At 54.6% G+C, this 18,377-nt stretch overlaps 1 protein-coding gene across 8 annotated transcripts in view; it reads left to right on the top strand.

The window, feature by feature from the left end:
• CACNA1E (calcium voltage-gated channel subunit alpha1 E) overlaps positions 1–18,377 on the top strand; it is a 107,829-nt gene that overhangs the window by 74,100 nt on the left and 15,352 nt on the right. For all 8 annotated transcript variants that reach the window (XM_017815852.1, XM_017815859.1, XM_017815855.1 and 5 more), the window contains 19 exons: positions 672–1,277; positions 1,374–1,648; positions 2,277–2,436; positions 2,985–3,114; positions 3,667–3,726; positions 4,066–4,172; positions 8,082–8,093; positions 9,455–9,551; positions 10,683–10,843; positions 11,241–11,378; positions 11,931–12,132; positions 12,331–12,495; positions 12,973–13,083; positions 14,030–14,113; positions 14,196–14,321; positions 14,518–14,583; positions 16,539–16,630; positions 16,762–16,927; positions 17,095–17,222. In XM_017815852.1, the coding sequence (XP_017671341.1) occupies positions 672–1,277; positions 1,374–1,648; positions 2,277–2,436; positions 2,985–3,114; positions 3,667–3,726; positions 4,066–4,172; positions 8,082–8,093; positions 9,455–9,551; positions 10,683–10,843; positions 11,241–11,378; positions 11,931–12,132; positions 12,331–12,495; positions 12,973–13,083; positions 14,030–14,113; positions 14,196–14,321; positions 14,518–14,583; positions 16,539–16,630; positions 16,762–16,927; positions 17,095–17,222 (2,886 nt within the window). The remainder of the gene's footprint in view (positions 1–671; positions 1,278–1,373; positions 1,649–2,276; positions 2,437–2,984; positions 3,115–3,666; positions 3,727–4,065; positions 4,173–8,081; positions 8,094–9,454; positions 9,552–10,682; positions 10,844–11,240; positions 11,379–11,930; positions 12,133–12,330; positions 12,496–12,972; positions 13,084–14,029; positions 14,114–14,195; positions 14,322–14,517; positions 14,584–16,538; positions 16,631–16,761; positions 16,928–17,094; positions 17,223–18,377) is intronic.

Genomic DNA, 18,377 nt, shown 5'->3' with positions numbered 1-18,377 from the left:
CCGCCCGTGGATGTGCCGTGCGCGGTGTGTGAGCGGTGTATGTGCTCGTGGGTGTTTCCCTGTGCCTTAGGTGTGTCGGGAAGGGCACGTCTGTCTGCTCCAGGGTGTTTGCCGGCGAACTTACGACACTGCTAAGGTTTTCGTGGCATAGCCTAGTCCTCCACACAGAGAAGCCCAGTACAGCTCCTTCCCCTGCAGACACTCAAAATTGCTGCTCCCCAAGCCTCGGGGCAGGCTTCCTACCCGGGATGTACTGGCGAGAGGCAAAAAAGGGTCCCTGTATGCAGCGAGAGGGCTTGGCCCATATTTAAGGTGGCTCCAGGCAATCACACAAGAGGAAGGTGGTCCCGGCCTGTCTGGGATAGGGCAAGCCAGGGTGCTGTCTGCTCCTACAAGCTGGACAAGAAAGCTTCAGGGCAGCAGTGAGGCTGCTGGGGCTGGTCATCCATCAGCCCGATGCCTTGTGAAGGGGCCAGAAGTACAGTCTCAGCCCTGTTTCCAGCCCCTGCCAGCACCAGAGGGATGCTGACGAAGTCTTAGCGCAGCCTGTAACCCTGGTGGTGGCATTTCCCTCTTCCCTGGGATTCCCAGATTAAATCCAGGGCGGGTGTTTCACCTGGTGGGAGGTGGGGTCAGCCAGGATGCTGACCCCTTGCTGTGCCCCGTCGCAGGCGGGAGCGGCGGCGGCGGCACCACATGTCGGTGTGGGAGCAGCGCACCAGCCAGCTGCGCCGGCACATGCAGATGTCCAGCCAGGAGGGCATCAACAAGGACGAGCCGCCCCTCATCAACCCCCACGCCAGCATCTTCCGCAGGAAGAAACCAGGGGATGGCGTCACCCTGGAGAAATGCGCCGAGGAGCAGGGCAAGGGCGAGCGGCCGCTGGCTGAGGGACCGGAGCAGCCTGTCCCGGGAGCCAACCCCGGCGGCGGTGAGGACAGGAGGAGCCCATCGCCCCGGGCCAAGCGGGACAAGGATATGTGGCAGCAGAAATCGTGCCATGGGAACTGTGAGCCGGGCGAGCAGGACGGGGCAGGCGGCAGCGTCGAGGATAGGGCCAGGATGAGGCAGAGCCAGCGGCGCAGCCGGCACCGCAGAGCCCGGATGGAGGGGAAGGAGCAAGCTGGCATCCTGGGGAGCCGCTCAGCCAGCCAGGAGATGGGTCTGGAGGAGGCCAGCACCATGGAGGGGGCACAGGATGGGGACCGGCGTGGGGACGTGGCTGCAGCTGAGGCGCTGATTCAGGGGGAGCCAGAGGCGAGCGGAGAGTCCATCAGGTTGGTAACTGGGGAGGGCATCTTGCCGTTCCCACAGCTCCTCATCCTCTCTCCCTATCCTCTCACACCTTGTTTTCTCTCACATCCCTCCTGCAGGACAAACGGGGTCCCTGCTGGCGATGCTGATCTGATTGGGACTGCCAAGAAGGGGAGCCCCCCACATGCAGCCCCCGAGCCCCACGGGGGTAAGACAGGCAACCTGACGGAGCAGGACTGCAGCAGCCCGGACACCAGCGAGCAGGCACTGCTGCAGGGCAGTCGCACCGTCAGCCGGAGCGAGCCCGACCTCTCCTCCATCACCCCCAACACCGAGAAGGCCACGGAGAGCACCACCATCATGATCGATGTCCACGACTCCGCTGTGGTACAGAGTGAGGACCCATCTCTCTTTCCTGAGCCCCTGTCCCAGCCCTCGGGGACCCTGTGGGGATGGAAAGCCGCTTGCATGGCTTTTCCTGTCCACATCCATCAACTGGAGGGGGGGATTTCTTTGCTGCTCCTTGCAGCACCTCCCTCCAGCACCCCAGTTTCGCAGGGTAGCCCCAAATGTAATGCTGATGTACCACCATCCCCTGGGGACCATGTCCCTTCCTCACCTTCTTCCCATCCACCCCTTCATCTGATTCCTCATTCCCCTTTCCTCTCCGCCTGGGCAAAACACTTGCATTCCCTGTTTTTCCTGACACGTGCACAGCCTCCACCAGCTTGCTACCTCTCAAACACCTTAACAACATTCTCGCTGTCAAGGTGAACTGCTTTAAACAGTGTTATTAATTAAACAGCATGGTGAAAACTGGCCTTGTTAAACCCCATTTCATCTGCTTCATCCCAGCAGCTCGTCTCTTTTTATTTCCATCTGAGAGGGGGGGTCCCTCTCCCTATAACAGCACAGGGATTTAAAGTGGGAGTCAGGGGGTTTGCATGTGCCTGCATGTGGCAGGGACACCCCAGGGTGCTGTCTGGGTGCAAGGCCGGGCAAAGGCTCTCGCTTTCCTGCAGTTAGCAACAAGACAGATGGTGAAGCCAGCCCCTTAAAGGAGGCCGAGACCAAAGAGGATGAGGAGGAAATGGAGAAGAAGAAGCGGAAGAAGGAAAAAAGCGAGACAGGCAAAGCGATGGTGCCGCACAGCTCCATGTTCATCTTCAGCACCACCAACCCGTGAGACATTTTTTGGATCACAGGAGCCCCAGGGCTGGGGAGGGCTGCAAGGGGAAAGACCCCTTGACATCACCAAAACCAGGGAATCCCCGTGGGAGGGAGTCTGAATATCTCCCAAACAGTCTTGATAACCAGCTGTGGTGTTCCCCAGGCCCCACAATGCTCTCCCTCTGTGCCAACCACACTCTTGGCTCTCTCTCCCAACTGCTGATGGCTAGTTGGGATTTTTATTCATTACTTGTTGTATTTATCTGCAGTTTTATACTCCCCTGTAGCTCTTCTCCAGCTCCAACAGCCTGGAAGAATAAGCACCCCAGTTTCTCAGAGACTTTCCCCTCCTGGTTGTGGGGTGACTGGTTGGATGGGACAGCCAAGCAAAGGGGTCAGCAAGCCCAAATTCACCCTGGGCTCCCATCTCTTGCTCCTCAGACTTTGCTGCCCATCTTTTCGCCCTGGAAGGCGGTGACGTGGGGTGGGTTTTGCGCCTGGGCCGTGGCTGGGGCCTGCCGGGGGCTCACAGGTCGGGGTGTCGGGCTGTGTCCCCACAGGGTGCGGAGGGCCTGCCACTACATCGTGAACCTGCGCTACTTCGAGATGTGCATCCTCCTGGTGATCGCCGCCAGCAGCATCGCCCTGGCGGCCGAGGATCCCGTCCTCACCAACTCCGACCGCAACAAAGTGATTGCAACCCTCTCCCGCTCCCCGGGTCCCGCAGGGCAGTGCAGGCAGAGGTCCTGTAGAATTTTAGCTTCTGTGGTGGGGCACGTGTGGGACAGGGAATCAGGGCAGCTGGTGGCAGCACCCACACTGTGCCATGGAGTCTGGCTTCTTCCTTATCACCTTCCTTTGTAAACCCCAGCTTCCCACACGAGGGGTTTAGAGCCCGGGCTGCAGACCAGGGCACCTTGTCAGCAGTAAAGTAGCTTAAACTACTTTAGATGCTGGTGTTCACAGGCACTGGCGTGGAGACGCACAATTCCAGCTCACAGCATGAGTCCCAAGCCACTTGCGCCATGCACAGGAAATTATTCCCTCCTGCCTACACAGGCTGGGTTTATGACTGTACTGAACTCTTAGGGAACAGGCTGGGTTTGGGGCAAGGAAACCAACCCTCTGTCTGTACCTGAGCCAGGCGAGCCACAGTGTGGGGTGGTAGTGGGTTCTGGGTGGGTACAAGTGGGCCTGTTTGCTTGACAGCAGCTGCAGAGCACCCGTGACCTCTCTCTGCAGGTCCTGAGGTATTTTGACTATGTCTTCACTGGCGTCTTCACCTTTGAGATGGTTATCAAGGTAAGAGCCCTTGCAGGCTGTGGGTGCTTAGACTGGCAGCATCCTTGCAGGGGGTGGGAAATAGCTCAGTTTTTCAGCTCTGGTCCTAAATCTGGGTGGCAGAGACCCTAAAGTTTGGTTCTCAGCAATGGAAGTCCAGAGTGCTCAGCACCAGTTTTATCAGCCTCCAGGCTTCCACACAAATATGATGCTCCTTGACCTATACCCAGGACACAGGGATGAGTCTGCTACTCCCCAGCAGTGTCCCTGTCCCCCAGCTTGTCCTGCCAGTGGCTGCTTCCACTTGATGTATGAGCTGCTCATCCCTTGCCTGTTTTTCTCTCTGTTTCTCCCCTCCAGATGATTGATCAAGGCTTGATCCTGCAGGATGGCTCCTACTTCCGAGACCTCTGGAACATCCTGGATTTCATCGTTGTGGTGGGAGCACTGGTGGCTTTTGCCTTGGCGTAAGTGGCCGCCATCCTTGTCACTCCCTGCCTTCCCTTGGCTGTGGTGGGAAAAGAATGCAGCTGTCTTATGGCTACTAGACCCTGACTTTGTTTTTTTTATTTCTCTGTACCCTTCTGCTCTGCTTCTGGGATGGCTCCTGGCAGTGGTGTGGGGCTGCTCCAGAGATGTTATTTCTCCTTGTTTGTCAAATGGTGGTGAGCAAGCAGGCAGGGAGCAAGGCAAGGCGAGCTGGCAGTGCTAGGAAGAGGTTGACGGTGAAAGTAGATTTGAAACAGAGCAGAAGGGGCTGTTAGAGAGGGGAGAAAACATAAGGGTGGCAGAGCTGGAGCTATACACCTGCTATGCATCTTGGAGTGCACAGAGACAGCAGAAGCAGTAGCCAGCAGGGTGGAGCTGCCCTCTGAACACGTTTGTGCTGGAAATGGTTCCTCCTGGCTGATGACTTTTCCTCTGCTCTGAGGGGGAGTGTTGCTCTGGAGCCCTGCAGGGATGGGGATGTGGCTGGTGGGGTTTGTGCCAGCAGCCTCTGCAGCACCACCACAGGGCAGGGTGCTGTGTGCTTGGCCTGCAGTGTGTCCTCGCTGAGCATCACCTTGTGGTTGGGCTCTGGAACGGAGCTCGTGGCACCTGCAGGTACTGGGATGTCTGTGGTGCCTGTGCCCTGGAGGGGAGGAGCACCCAGGGATGAATTTCATGCTGCTCTGCCCTCCTGTGTGCTGCTGGTTGGGGCAGGTGATGCAGCGTGAGCACAGGGAGGGATGCGTGGTGCCAAGGTGATGCTCGCAGGCCCCAGGGCTGCTGTGGTGCCCTGCTGGTGCCTGAGGAGGGAGAGGAGAAGAGAGGAGAGGCTCGGGCTCCTTTGTCATGCTGTTGTTCTCTCTTTGTGCCTCTGACACTGGCGGCGGTGGCGTTAGTGCTGGTGAGAGGGGAGGGCCTGGCAGCCACGCAGACTGGAGCCTTGTCCTTGTCCACAGCTCAGGTACCGTGCGAGGCTCTCGGGGCGGCTGCGTCGGAGCCCCGAGGTCGCTCGATGGATTACAGCCCGTAATCCATCCCTCCCATCTCACCTCAGACTGGGTGGCAGCTCCTTCTCCTGGTTCTCGCCCACTTGCACCCTCCCTGGCTCGTTGCTTTTGCCTTCCTCACCCTCCTCACCCCATTCCTTGCCCGGTGCTTTCAGCCCCTGCTCTCTCCTCGGGAAGAGCATGGGAGAATTCAGCTCACACAGCCCAGGGATGAACCAGCCCCTGGGCAGGGCAGGGGGATGACTGCAGACCCTGGCATGGGTAAGGGGCCTGGGGCAAGTTTGCTGGCTGGGGACAATGCTCTGAGCCCCCGGGAGGCCACCTGGGCCACCACAAGGGTGGATCAGGCATCTTTGGGATCTGGCTGATCCCTCCTCTGCCAGGGCAGCCCCTCAGAGCATGTCTGGCAGGGCTCAAGGGCATCACCTGCCTGAAGATGCACTGAATAGTTTGAGGATCTTTAGTGGAGGACAAGGGAGCCTTTTCCTTCCATCAAGACTTTTGATGGCTGAAGGAGCATAGGTTGATGGCTCAGCCTGCTCCTGGGTGGATGAGTGTCCTCACCAGTGCTCACAGTACAGTAATCTGTGTTTGCTGTCCCCTTTCCCCCGCCCCACAAAGGTGGCACAACTCCTGGGATTGCCCTGGGAGCTAGCAGGGTCCAGCACTGAGCATGTGGGGAAGCTGCTGTGTTCCTTCCAGCCCTGCTTGTCACCTGCCTGCCTCCACCCATGCTCCGGAGGGAAGGACATTCCCTCTGAGCATGGGGCAGCTGAATTCTCGAGGGTGATCACCGCCATGGGCTGTGGCACAGAACCCCTTCCCATGGAGAAGGCCCTGGCATCTCCACATCCGTTTGCAACAAGCATTGATGTTGCCTGCTCACTCTTGTAGCCGTAGCTGGGTAGATACTGAGTTGCTTGTGTTGTGGACAGGGGCTCTTTATAATGTAAACCTGCAGGATTGTCCATCTCCCCGCCTCCAACGGTGGCTCCCGCTGGAGGAGATGATCTCATGGCTTTGGGAGTGAGGGGAACAAATGATCCATGGTGATTTCCGATGGGTTTATACATTATAAAGCATTTATAAGAACACCTGCCTCTCCTCTTGGCAGCCCATCACTGCTACACCCCCAGGAGCTGCAGGATGTTCACCAGGTCTACGTGTCCCAGCCTGACACCCTCCCTCCCACCCTCCCTCCTGGTCTCGACAGGAAAACTCTGGTGGTGATGTTTGAATCCATCTCCTTTTTTTGTCCCTCCATGAGCTCTCTGATGTGGGTCCGGGGTGGGGTGATTGTCCTCCTTCTTGTACTCCCTCTCCTCTCCTCCATGGTGCTGGGTTGGCAGTGATGGCCATGGAGTGGCTGCAGCGATTACCTGGATGAGAGCAGCTGGTGACTGAGTCCAGCACTTCCCAGTAGAAGTGCTGGGACGTGCCATGGAGATTTTCTGCCCCATTTTGCCTCCCCTGTGTGATTTGGTTTTCCCACAGGGGTCCTTTGTGGCTGTGGGCATAGCAGGAGGTCTTTGAGCTGGTCCGGTGGTGCCAACATCATCTGCTGACTGTTGGTGCCACATCCAAATCACCAGTAAGCAAGAGCCCACCCATAAAGCCATCTCTTCCTGTGCCATCGTGGCTTGTCCCTTCCTCCCTCAGAGCCTGTGCATCCTGAGCAAGAGGCCGTCTCAGCTCATCCATAGCTCTCCACATGGAAAGCTAATACATCAATCCATACACAGCCTGAATAAAAAGCTGTAAATCTCCAAAGAGTTCAAATTCAGTTAGCTGGAGTAACCAGAACCATAACTAAAGACCCTGCTCACTTATGCCTCCTGTGGCACCCTCTGAGGAGGCACTGTGCAGTGGAGTGGTACTTGCTCGTGGCTCTGCACAGCTGCCCAGAGGTGGTGGGGAGGTTGAGTGGTCGGTGTGTAGCCCTCATCTTACCTGGTGAGCAAGGGCAGGTGTCCAGCAGAGGTGCCTCTTTCCTTGCAGAGCAGCATCTCCTTCTGCCCGTTGACATCAGTGTCTGGAAGAAAGAGGGACCCCTACATACTGCAAAATAACCTGGTGTGAGGCTGGTCAGGACAGAGGTCCCACCAGAGAAGTGCTGCAAAGTTAAACTATCCCCTTTTCAACAGACCTTCCACCTGTTGGACTAACATGCAGCCAGGGTCTGGGGTTACTTTTATGTGTTTTAAGAAATGTTTTACCTGTAGGCTTTGCCTGCGGCGCTGAGTGCTCTGTGTGCATGTGGCAGGGACTCAGCTCAAACAGGGACAGAGGTTTGGTTACAACTAAGGACCTTGTAGCCCACCTTGGCTTGTTCAAGTGAGTGTCCTGCTGGGTTGGAGGAGATTCAGGCTCTTAATCAGTGGATTTCTCGATGGAGGTGATTTGGCAGAATTTGGATGGGAACTATTGTGGCTTCGAAGGTAGGTTCCCTTGGAAGCACTTACCTTTGGCTGGTTGGGGCTGACTCTTGAGGTCTCCCCTCAACTCTTGGCTAAGGAGGACCGTGAACCCACCTGCTGTTGCCCAGTATCCTGCTCTCTGCAGGTTTGTCTTGCAGCAGAGCTTTTGCTATGTGCCCCCAACCCAACACCTCCAGCAGGGAGGGCAGGATCTCCTGGCTTGCTGGATGAGTCTCTCCCTGGAAATATGCCCCATCCTGAAGGACACAGTGTGGTCTACTCATCGTGCCTTTCAACCTAAGCATGGAGTGATGGACAGCTGCCACAGGGTCCCCGTACCTGAGAGGCTGCAGTCGTCGCTGTGCAGCTTCCCTGATGCTTTTCTTACCTTCTTCCTCTTTTCTCTCTTTTTCCCTCTCTCTGCTGGTGCTCTTTGGTGGCTGCTGGGCTGGATCGCCGACAGGAATGCTTTGGGGTAACTATGGTGGTTGGGATATTGTGGGATGGTGATCTGGGGAGCACAGGGGGACGGGTGCAGATGGATGTTGGTCTGTCCAGTGCCAGTGCTGACCCTTAGCTGCATTTGCAGAGACTGCAGTACACTGCTGTGCAGGCACCCCTGAGGTCTGAAGAGATCCCTCCTTAGTAGATGTTAATCACTGCAGTTGAGCTGTCCTTGGTGGCAGCTTGCACCAGCTGAGCGCTGCCCCCAAATCTTCGCCCCAGCCCTGAGTCAGATGCCCAGGCCCCTGATAATGAGCAAAACAGGAACCAGGAGGTGTAAAGTGAGTCCCAGGGCTATTTGTACAGTTGCTTCCCATGCATGTGTGGGGCTGTGCTCCCAGGGAGGGCTATTAATTAGTGGTTTTGTTTACATCTCTTAACGATTAAGCCCATTATTGTGCTCCCTGTTGCATTAACCCTAGCAGAGGAGCCGTGTAATTGGGAGCATCTGTTGTTGCAAGTAATTTCCTTGATGTTTTTCAAGGGTGCCTGGTGGATCCAAGCTGTGCCACCTTCACCAGGATCTCTGCTCCATCCTGAGATCTAGTCCGTGGGCAGTGAAAACATAAGAAAAAAACCCTGGTATTGTGGTTGAGAATAATCATCCTATTCAAGAAATGAGGGTCATGAGTGCGCTTTCCTCAGTAATTCTACCAGTAAGCTCTGCCTCAGCTGACTTTGGATGGAGGCAAGTGGAGACCTTAGAGACCCTTCCAAGGGTCCAACCCTGCTGCCTTGGGCAGGAACACCTTCTACTAGACCAGGTTACTCAGGGCCCCATCCAGCCTTGCCTAGAATACCTCCAGGAATGGGGCATCCACAGTTTCTCTGGCAATGTAGATCCCATTGAGTACATCTCCCTCATTTTATTATTAATTTCTTGCAACTAGTAGTAACGGTAGAAGACAATTTGCAATGGTGGGGGCCTTGTGCAAGCCCCACCTGCAAAAGGCACACGCCTGTAGTAGGGAAGCTCCTTGTACTGCCTTTACCCTGAAAGTCTGGCATTGCCTGCCCCAGCCCTGGCTTCCCACACAGAGGGGTTTGTTAAGGTCACTGCTCCCTGGCGAAGGGGAAAGGTGCTAATCCTGAGGAGGAGAGCACTGTTTCATTTTTCATCTCTGCCAGCTGTCAGTGCGGGTGTTGGAGGAGATGTGTTTAGGTGGGCTGAGCACTCAGCAGTTGCACGTTTGTGCCCCTCCTGTTCCCACCTTCACACGTGCTGGGGTGTGTGTGTTGTCAGCAGTTTAAACCCCCAGAGCATCCAGGTCTACAAGGTTATTGTCTCTCCGTTCCATTTTTGGGTGTGTGTGCCTCCCTCCGACGTGGTAGGACCAACAAGGGCCGGGATATCAAGACCATCAAGTCTCTCCGTGTGCTGCGGGTCTTGAGGCCTCTGAAAACCATCAAGCGACTGCCCAAGCTGAAGGTAACAACTCCTATCTCCTGCCTTACACCTGTCTTCTTCTCCTGCATGGAATGGTGGGTCAGGGACCATGCACATCGATTTGCTCGTGGGTGGTGAACAAGTTGTTTTCAAAGCTTTGGGTGTGCTTTAGGAGCCCTGTTTTCAACCACAGCACCCTTCAGGCTGCTTCATATCTGGAGATGCAATGAGTTATTGAAAGCAAGCCCGGACCTCTGCAAGGTGTCAGAGGTAGTTCCTCTGCCAGTGGGGCTTAAGTGGGTGCAAGGCAGCAAAACCCAGATGCTGTCCTGAAAAGTAGATTGTCCTGGTTTTGGAGAGCTCAAATCTCTTTCCGGAGTTTATGATCTTTCTCTCCGGAGCAGCTTGCAAAGGACTTGGGGTTTTGTGTGCTATGCTGCCATGGTGTTGCACTGGAGGGATATTTCCCATCTCAATAGTGGGATTATTCCTGTGGCACAGGTAGGATTATGGATTTCCTTACCTTAGTTGATGGGGTATAGAGACAGAAAAGGCGAAAGAGACCAAGGCAGCCCTGTTTTTTATTTACATGTGGTTATTTGTCTGATGAATGAAACACAATAACATGGGGTTTGACCCCAGCTTTTCTCCCTGATCACTGGATGGATTCAGCCCATGTCAATTCATTTCTGGAAATGCCTGTCTCCACCATGTAACCGGGATATGGATGTTTTTCACATGAAGTGCTATGAGAACTAGGGCTGAGAGCACTAAGGGAGGTGCTGCTGCTGCAGGCAGAGATATTTGCTCTGCCTTGTTATTTGGGGTGATGCAAAACAACAAAGTGTTTACTGATTAGTCCTGAGTGCTGCTAATTGCATCATTAGGATGGTCCCCTGTCTGGTCTGCTACCTTGGTTGCAGAGAACACTGAGGATACAAACATCCATCCCTGGTGCTGCTCTGAGGGCTGCATGGGGCATACATGTGTGCTGTGGGTACTCTGGTGTTAACCTCCTTTATAAAATAGCTTTTTGCCTGGGAGAAGGCCCAGCTTTTTTCCTCCTTTCCCCACCAGGAGTGGGAAATGCCTTTCCACATGACAACTTAGTTTTGGTCCTGCCCTTTGCCAGGACTGTGGGTTCCCCAAGGTGAGCTCTACCCTCTCCTGCAGGCCGTCTTTGACTGCGTCGTGACATCCCTCAAGAACGTCTTCAACATCCTCATTGTCTACAAGCTCTTCATGTTCATCTTTGCTGTTATTGCTGTCCAGCTCTTCAAGGGGAAGTTTTTCTACTGCACTGACAGCTCTAAGGACACACAGAAGGACTGCATGTAGGTTCCCTGTTGATGCTGCTTGACACCTCTGGGTAATGTCTGCTGTGGTTCCCAGTTAAGTCCTTGGTCATGACTCGCTCTTGGCTGTATCTCTTGGGTTGGATGGCATGAGATGAGCCCTGCCCCATTGCTCTGTCAGCACTGTATATCCTTCCATGGGATGCAGAGACCCTTATTTTGCTCCTGCTCTTTCCTCCTTCTCTCTTCTGTTTTGCCTTCCCCTTCTCTGCTTCCTCGCAGTTGTTATCCAGCTTCTCCCCATTTCTCCCTCCATCCCCTGCAGGAGGAGAGGTGCCCCTCACTGCGCACACACGCTTCCCTCAGGGTTTACACCCACCATCCTTTAGTCTGGCAGTGTAAAAAACAAGGTCATTGCTCTCTCCCAACCTTGCAGAGGGAACTACGTGGACCATGAGAAGAACAAGATGGAGGTGAAATGCCGGGAATGGAAGCGCCATGAGTTTCACTACGACAATATCATCTGGGCTTTGCTCACCCTGTTCACAGTCTCCACTGGCGAGGGTTGGCCCCAGTGAGTATTCTTCTCTGTCTGTCCCCTTGAACGGGGGTGATCACATCCCCATTGGATCCCAGGTGGGACTGAGAGAGGAACTGCTGGACAGGAAGGAGGAGAGGAACAATGAGAAATTATATCAAGACAAAAGGGCTTTTAGCTCCCCTATGAGGCTGGGGCCGTGGCTGGAGTTAGCTTCTTCCTTAAGGAGTGAATAACAGATAATCCTTCCTTCTCTATGGCCCTGCGATACATTTTAGGTCAATATTAGAGATGACCATAGGAATAGACCTCTGTACATGGTCATGTGAGCTTGGGCAGTATTATTCTCTGTGTGTAGACCGCAGGAAAATCCATTTTCCATCAGAGGCACAGTCAAAACACCGTAAAACAAGCTGTAGCTACTTAGAAAGGTCTTGAAAGCAGATTAGGACAGAGCTTTACCTTGTCATTGCACAAGGGGGGACAGACAGAGCTGGCTGTACAGAGCGAGTCCCATTGGAAGTGCCACGTGGTGGCAGCCCTGAAGGACCTACCTCTGGTTGCTTTTCTTCACCTGTCTGCCCACAGGGTGCTGCAGCATTCGGTGGACGTGACGGAGGAGGACCGCGGGCCCAGCCGCAGCAACCGCATGGAGATGTCCATTTTTTATGTCGTCTATTTTGTGGTCTTCCCTTTCTTCTTCGTCAACATTTTCGTGGCTCTCATCATCATTACGTTCCAAGAGCAAGGAGACAAAATGATGGAGGAGTGCAGTCTGGAGAAGAATGAGGTACAGTCTGGAAGGGGGGAAGAAGATGCTTCCGTGGGTTTTTTGCAGTTTGGGAACTTGGAGCTCCCCAGATATTGAAAAGGTGTAGGAAACCCGCAGGCCACGTGCCTTCTCAGATCATGAAGGAAGGAAATGTGGCAGCCACTGTCCCCCATGTCTCCCATCAGCCAGGTTGTGATGCACGTTGTTTTATTCCAGAGGGCCTGCATTGACTTTGCCATCAGTGCCAAGCCCCTGACGCGGTACATGCCCCAGAACCGACACACCTTCCAGTACCGCGTCTGGCACTTCGTGGTGTCCCCGTCCTTCGAGTACACCATCATGGCCATGATAGCGCTGAACACCGTGGTGCTGATGATGAAGGTGAGCTGGTCAGAGTGAGCCTGTCCTGGTTGGAGCAGTGGGGAGAAGGAGGGTCAATCAGGGTGAGACCGGAGTGTGTTTTGGTCGTGGAGGTGCTTGGAGGCAGAGTCTGAGCATGTGTTCCCTTGGCATAGGCACTTGAAACACCACATGCCCCAAACTGGAGGTGACATCTTTTCTAAGTGAGATGACCCAAACTATCTGGACCTCTTAACTAGTGGAGACAGATCTGAATTTACTGTCTGCCTCCTGTTTAGAAGGAGTGGCAGCTTTCCTGGGAGAGGGGTAGAGAAGTAAGGAGGAGATGTTCTTGAGACCCCCAGGGCAAGGAACATGGGCCACCACAGATTTGTCCTGGGTGGAAAAAGAAAGGAAGTCTTGAGGCAGCCAGGGCAATAAATGTGACCACATCAGGTCTATCAGACAAGAGGCTGGCAGGCCCCCTCCTGGCTAGCAATGTCTCTCTGTTTCCATCAGTACTACTCTGCTCCATACACCTATGAGCTGGCCCTGAAGTACCTGAACATCGCCTTTACCATGGTGTTTTCCTTGGAGTGCGTCCTCAAGATCATCGCTTTTGGCTTCCTGGTAAGTGGCTGCTCCTGTTCTTTACAAGGGTGTTAATTTGGACTTTGGCAGCACACAGATCACAGGGGGAAGGTGTTAATAATGTGGAGTTCTTGCTGCTTATTTTGGATCTTGGCCTGAGAGCTGCTTTTGGGGTGGATTTGCTCCTTTGGTTCTCCTTACACTTCCTACTGATGGATGCTGCTGGGTGAAGCCACACTGCTGCTTTACTTCTTGCCTTGTTTCTGGTGTACTCTGGTGCCTGGACCGTGTATGTGCTGTACCATGGCTCTGTTTAGGCCAACTGCTGCATGTGCTGGTGGCTGTGGTCCCTTGTCCCCAGAGGGTCAGGAGATGCACTGCTGCCCTTGGGCTGTATCATTTGGATCAGATCTGAGAATCAGTGAAACTTTCTTGCCTGATTCACTGTCCTCAAGTCCCCAGCTGCTCACTTAAGATTTGAAACCATGGACTGCCTTGCTTCCACCTATGCTTTCCTGCTTATGGGAGATAAGGTCCACTAGCAGCAGGGTTCCTAGCCACCCTCCTTGCTCCCAGTCTCACCAGCCACATTTGGTCTTGCACCAGCTGCTGCACAAATAGCAGGGCTGAGGTGGGTCCAGGTGCCCATGAAGAGGAGGGCAAAGCAGCCTCCTGGCTGTGAGAGCTGGCATGATGAGCTGTTACAGCCTGACCTAGACTGTCTGTGGCTACTTTTCCTGCTCCCATTTGCTAGGGTGGCCTGTTGGATGTATGAATCATCTCCCAGGAGAAGCTGCTTGCTGCAGACATGCTCAGGTCTGCCACTGTCTCAGACAAAGGACGGTATTCTGGACCCTGACTGCATACAAATGGGCTGCAAGGTCTCCATGGTTGTCCATGAGCAGCTTTGGCCTGTGGCCCAGTGCCTTTCAGACCTGCCATCCCTGAGCTCAGATCCACGTTCCCTCTTTCCTTCCTTTTGCAGAATTATTTCCGGGACACCTGGAACATCTTTGATTTCATCACCGTCATCGGCAGCATTACGGAGATCATCCTGACAGACACCAAGGTGAGGCAGGGGCTGGGAGCAGCAGGGTGTAGCATGGCCCTGGGGGTTCCCACCTCCCTCTGACTCTCTCATCTCCTCCCAGCTGGTGAACACCAGCAGTTTCAACATGAGCTTCCTGAAGCTTTTCCGGGCTGCTCGGCTGATCAAGCTGCTCCGCCAGGGTTACACCATCCGCATCCTCCTCTGGACATTTGTGCAGTCCTTCAAGGTAAGTCTCATGTGCCGTGATCTCCACCCAGGCCACAGTGATGTGGTGCTGCTCCCAAGTGCAGGCTGTTCCCATGATCTTGTTGGCCCCTAGGAGAGATGGATGGGCACAGCTTACCTGCCCACTGTGCTTTGTGTACTCCTCTGGAGCTGGACCTGTGATAAATGATGGGATGACTCATCTGCTTCTCTTGCAGGCGCTCCCCTATGTCTGCCTCCTGATCGCCATGCTTTTCTTCATCTATGCCATCATTGGGATGCAGGTGAGCACAGACATCCCTCTGGCATAAACAGCCTGCACCGGCACGTCCTCAGCAGTACACACAGGAGCAAGCCTTGTGCCTGCCTGTCATTGCCTCACTTGGTCACGGTGTCCGAGAAGGTCCTGAGGGTGGAACAGCTTGTTGGGGAGCTGCGGAGCCACGTGCCCTGGGGAAACTGCCATGGGCTTGTTCAGTCTTGCTCTGCAGCTGCCTTCCCAACTTGGACCTTTAAACACGTGGCCTTGCAGACTCAGTTGGGCACCCTGTGTAGTGGCTGCTGGAAAATCCCCACCTCTTTGTTTAGCAACTACTAAATCTCTGACTAGACAGCCCCCAGGGACTGATTTCGTGCCTGAGGGACCCGGTGAGCAGCCTTCTGTCTTTCCCATCCGAACGGCTGGATCACAGCAGTGATCCCTGCAGCCCAATTGTCCACCTCATCCCTCCGCAGAGGATTTATGTTGTAGCTGTGCCGCTGCCTGGGCACTTCTGCTTAGAGCCCTGTGATGACCCACCAACTGGTGGGAGGGCTGCAGAGCATGGGGAGACAGCAGCTTTCCAGGCTCCAACTGGTAAATAAGAAGCACGTGAGCTAAAATGCTCAGCTCTGCACGTGCCGCGGGGCCGCCTCACTTGTGCGGTGACTAAATCCCACGCTGAGGATCTGACAAAGCACCTTTGACGACGAACACTTGGGTTGTGGAGCTGCCTGATGAGCTGCTGCAGTACCTAATGCCTGACATGCGCTGCCAGGACAGGCAGATTTTTGGCAGCGCTGGTGTTTAGGATCTTCCACCCCCTCTCTCCCGCCCCGAGAGTCCCGTGGCTGGTTTTTGCTGCTCTGCCCTACACATCTCGGCACCAGCTCCAGGTGTTCTCCGTGCTAAACAGCCGCCATCTGACTCAGCCCCCCCCTCCCCCCGCCATGTGGTAGTATTTGATTTATTTTATTTTTTTTTCTTAACACCATTGTGAACAAATCCCCAAGCAGTAAAGTCTGTGGGCGTTATTTGAGCAAAATAGCTGGAGGCAGAAAATATTCTACAATTACACATTCCAAAAAACCTGTACAGGGAAAAAATACTCTGCAGCTAGTGTATTTTTAGGTTCAGGGAAAGGGGAATAAATATTTAACAGTAATAACAGCACATTTTTCCTGTTTGAGGCACTTTATGAATGTTCGTTATGTCTTTCCATGGCCTTGGCTGTGGGTCATTATTACAATATTGTCCATGTTTGTGGCTTTGTTGCCTCTCTTGGCCCTGGGAATGGTAGTGCCAAGTGTCTGGCTGTCCGTGGCGGCTTAGCAGTCTGTCTGTCCCACCCTCCCTGAGCCCTCCCTGAGCCCTTCCCTGCCTTGTTTGCACTGCTGTGCCTGACTCCAGCGTCACAGACCATTTGTTCACCGAGGGAAAAGCTTCTGGGAGTTCCCAGGACCACGACCCGGCCCCTGCCCGCAGCGGTGGGACTTTGTCCCTTCACCTCCAGTGCGCTCAGAAGCGCCGGGTGCTGTGCCGTGCTCAGAGGCCACTTGTAGTGCAGCAGAGGGGTAGATGTGGAGTGGTTGGACTCGGTTGATCCCAGGTCCTCTGTGCTCCTGTTTCCATGGTAGCTCAGCCTCTCGCAGCCTTTGCCACCCACTGTAAATCCCTGCCAAGGAGAGGAGAGTCCTTCCCCAATGGCTGCTTGGTGCCAGCTCCTTGGTGCGCTGGCTGTGCACCAGCCTGTGTTTGCTGGGGTGCTTTTTGTAGAATCAGAGTCTTAGATGGTTTGGGTTGGAAGGGACTGTAAAGGTCATCTTGTCCAACCCCATGGCAATGACATCTTCAACTAGGTTAGAGCCCTGTCCATCTTGGCCTTGAATGTTTTCAGGCGTGGGAATGTGAACGTGAAGCTGCTTCCCTGGCAGAAGAGTTCTTGCCTGAAGAGCTGAGCTATTTTTCTCCCTCCTGTAGGTTTTTGGCAATATCAAACTAGATGAGGAAAGCCACATCAACCGACACAACAACTTCCGCAGCTTCCTGGGCTCCCTCATGCTCCTCTTCAGGTAAGCAGACATGGAACATGCCAGAGGTGTTTAATTTGGGCAGGGGGTTGTGAGATTTCTCCCAGGGGCATCCTGCCCCGACTCCATCCGGTGCCACCATGAGCTGCTGAGAATGGCTATGTTGGGCACAGGAGTGCCACAGGAGAGGCATGGCAGGAGATCATGCTGTCCTGCCTGGAGGGCAAAGGCTGCGAGCCAGACACGACGGCAACATCCGGGCAGAGCGAGAATGAGCGCTGTGGAACCGACCTGGCCTACGTTTACTTCGTCTCCTTCATCTTCTTCTGCTCCTTCCTGGTTAGTATCTCCCCCCAAGAGCCCTGGGGATCCCCCTCATCAGCACCCCAGCCACAGGGTCATCTCCATCATCTTCCCACAATCACTCTTCCTTCTCTCTCCCTTCCCTTCTTTGCTCCCTCTCCCCCCACTTTCCTTTCTCTCTGCTTTTTTTCCCTTCCATTTAGATGCTCAACCTGTTCGTGGCAGTCATCATGGACAATTTTGAGTACCTGACAAGGGATTCCTCCATCCTGGGACCTCACCATCTAGATGAGTTTGTCCGGATCTGGGCAGAGTATGACAGAGCAGCGTGGTATGTAGCCAGCTCCTTCTCTCCTGAGCAACCTCTCAGAGCTGGTTTTAAATAAGCGTCTCTCTGTTCTACTACTGGAACTATCAGTGATGCCTGGGATGGTCAGGGGTGGTCTGCTGTCACCCAAGGGCAGAAGCTGGTTCCTACAATGGCTGGTGGCACAGGCATCTTGGTTCATGGTTTGCCATGGTGTTTATCCTGAGAGCTGGAGGTTCCTGCTCTTCCTCTCCTCCCTACCCAAATGGGCAGATCCCTCTCAGCCTCCTTCCCTTTCCCTGTGCACCATCTGGGTGCCTCTGCCCTGAGACTGGCTCCATCTCTTGATCCCCAGCACCCACAGCTCCACATCAGAGCAGGGCCAAGCAGGGATTGTTCCCAGCCATGGAGAGATGCTGGGGGTCTGCTGAGCTCCTGCCAAGCCACCTGGGGAGGACCTTGTTTGGGGAACTGTGTTCCCATGTTGGCCAGCCCACCCCTCTAGGGATGGGAGGACTTTGTTTCCTGCATTTCTGCCCTTGCTGATGAGCAGGGCTGGTGAGCCCCTCACCCTGGTGAGCAGGGCTCCTGTTTGCAGGCAGCAGCCTGTTCCCAGCAACAGGATGGGCTCACAGTGGCTGTACATACCGTGGGTGGCCAGACTTTGGCTCTGCTCTTGCTGCTGCTACTACAGGGGGCTTGCTGTCCGCTCCTCCTCCTCCTAGGGTGGTCTCAAGCATCCCTAGTGCAATGGGGAGCCCTTGGCAGCTCTGGGAGCATGTTTGCCCTTCACTCAGCCCCAACACCACAAGGGTGCCTTATGTGGCCCCTTCCTTCCCCCCTCAGCCCAAGGACAGTCTCTTTGGAGCCATGACCTACCACTGCTGCTGCAGAGCGTGGGTGATCTTAGGTGGAGAGCCCTTGGCAAACACACACGCTCCCTTTGGAGACTCTTTGCCTCCGCTGTTAATGTCCTGCCCCTCAAAAGACCAGCCACAGCCAAGATATTTTTTTATGCCTAATATCAGCTGCACCTAGAGAAAGGAGAGCAGGTGAGAGCAGTGAAACACCCAGCTGCTCAGGGTGGGGCATCTCACCATGACTCTTGGGAAGGGTTTCTTCACACCAGGCACTTTATTCACTTCTGCCCCCCGTATTTGTGGCCTCATTCTCCAGGAG

The sequence above is a fragment of the Lepidothrix coronata genome, unplaced genomic scaffold (genome assembly GCF_001604755.1).
Source record: "Lepidothrix coronata isolate B3197 unplaced genomic scaffold, Lepidothrix_coronata-1.0 Scaffold52, whole genome shotgun sequence".
Classification (NCBI taxonomy): domain Eukaryota; kingdom Metazoa; phylum Chordata; class Aves; order Passeriformes; family Pipridae; genus Lepidothrix; species Lepidothrix coronata.
Note: the sequence above shows the minus strand (reverse complement) of the source record. Positions and strands in the feature narration are given on the sequence as shown.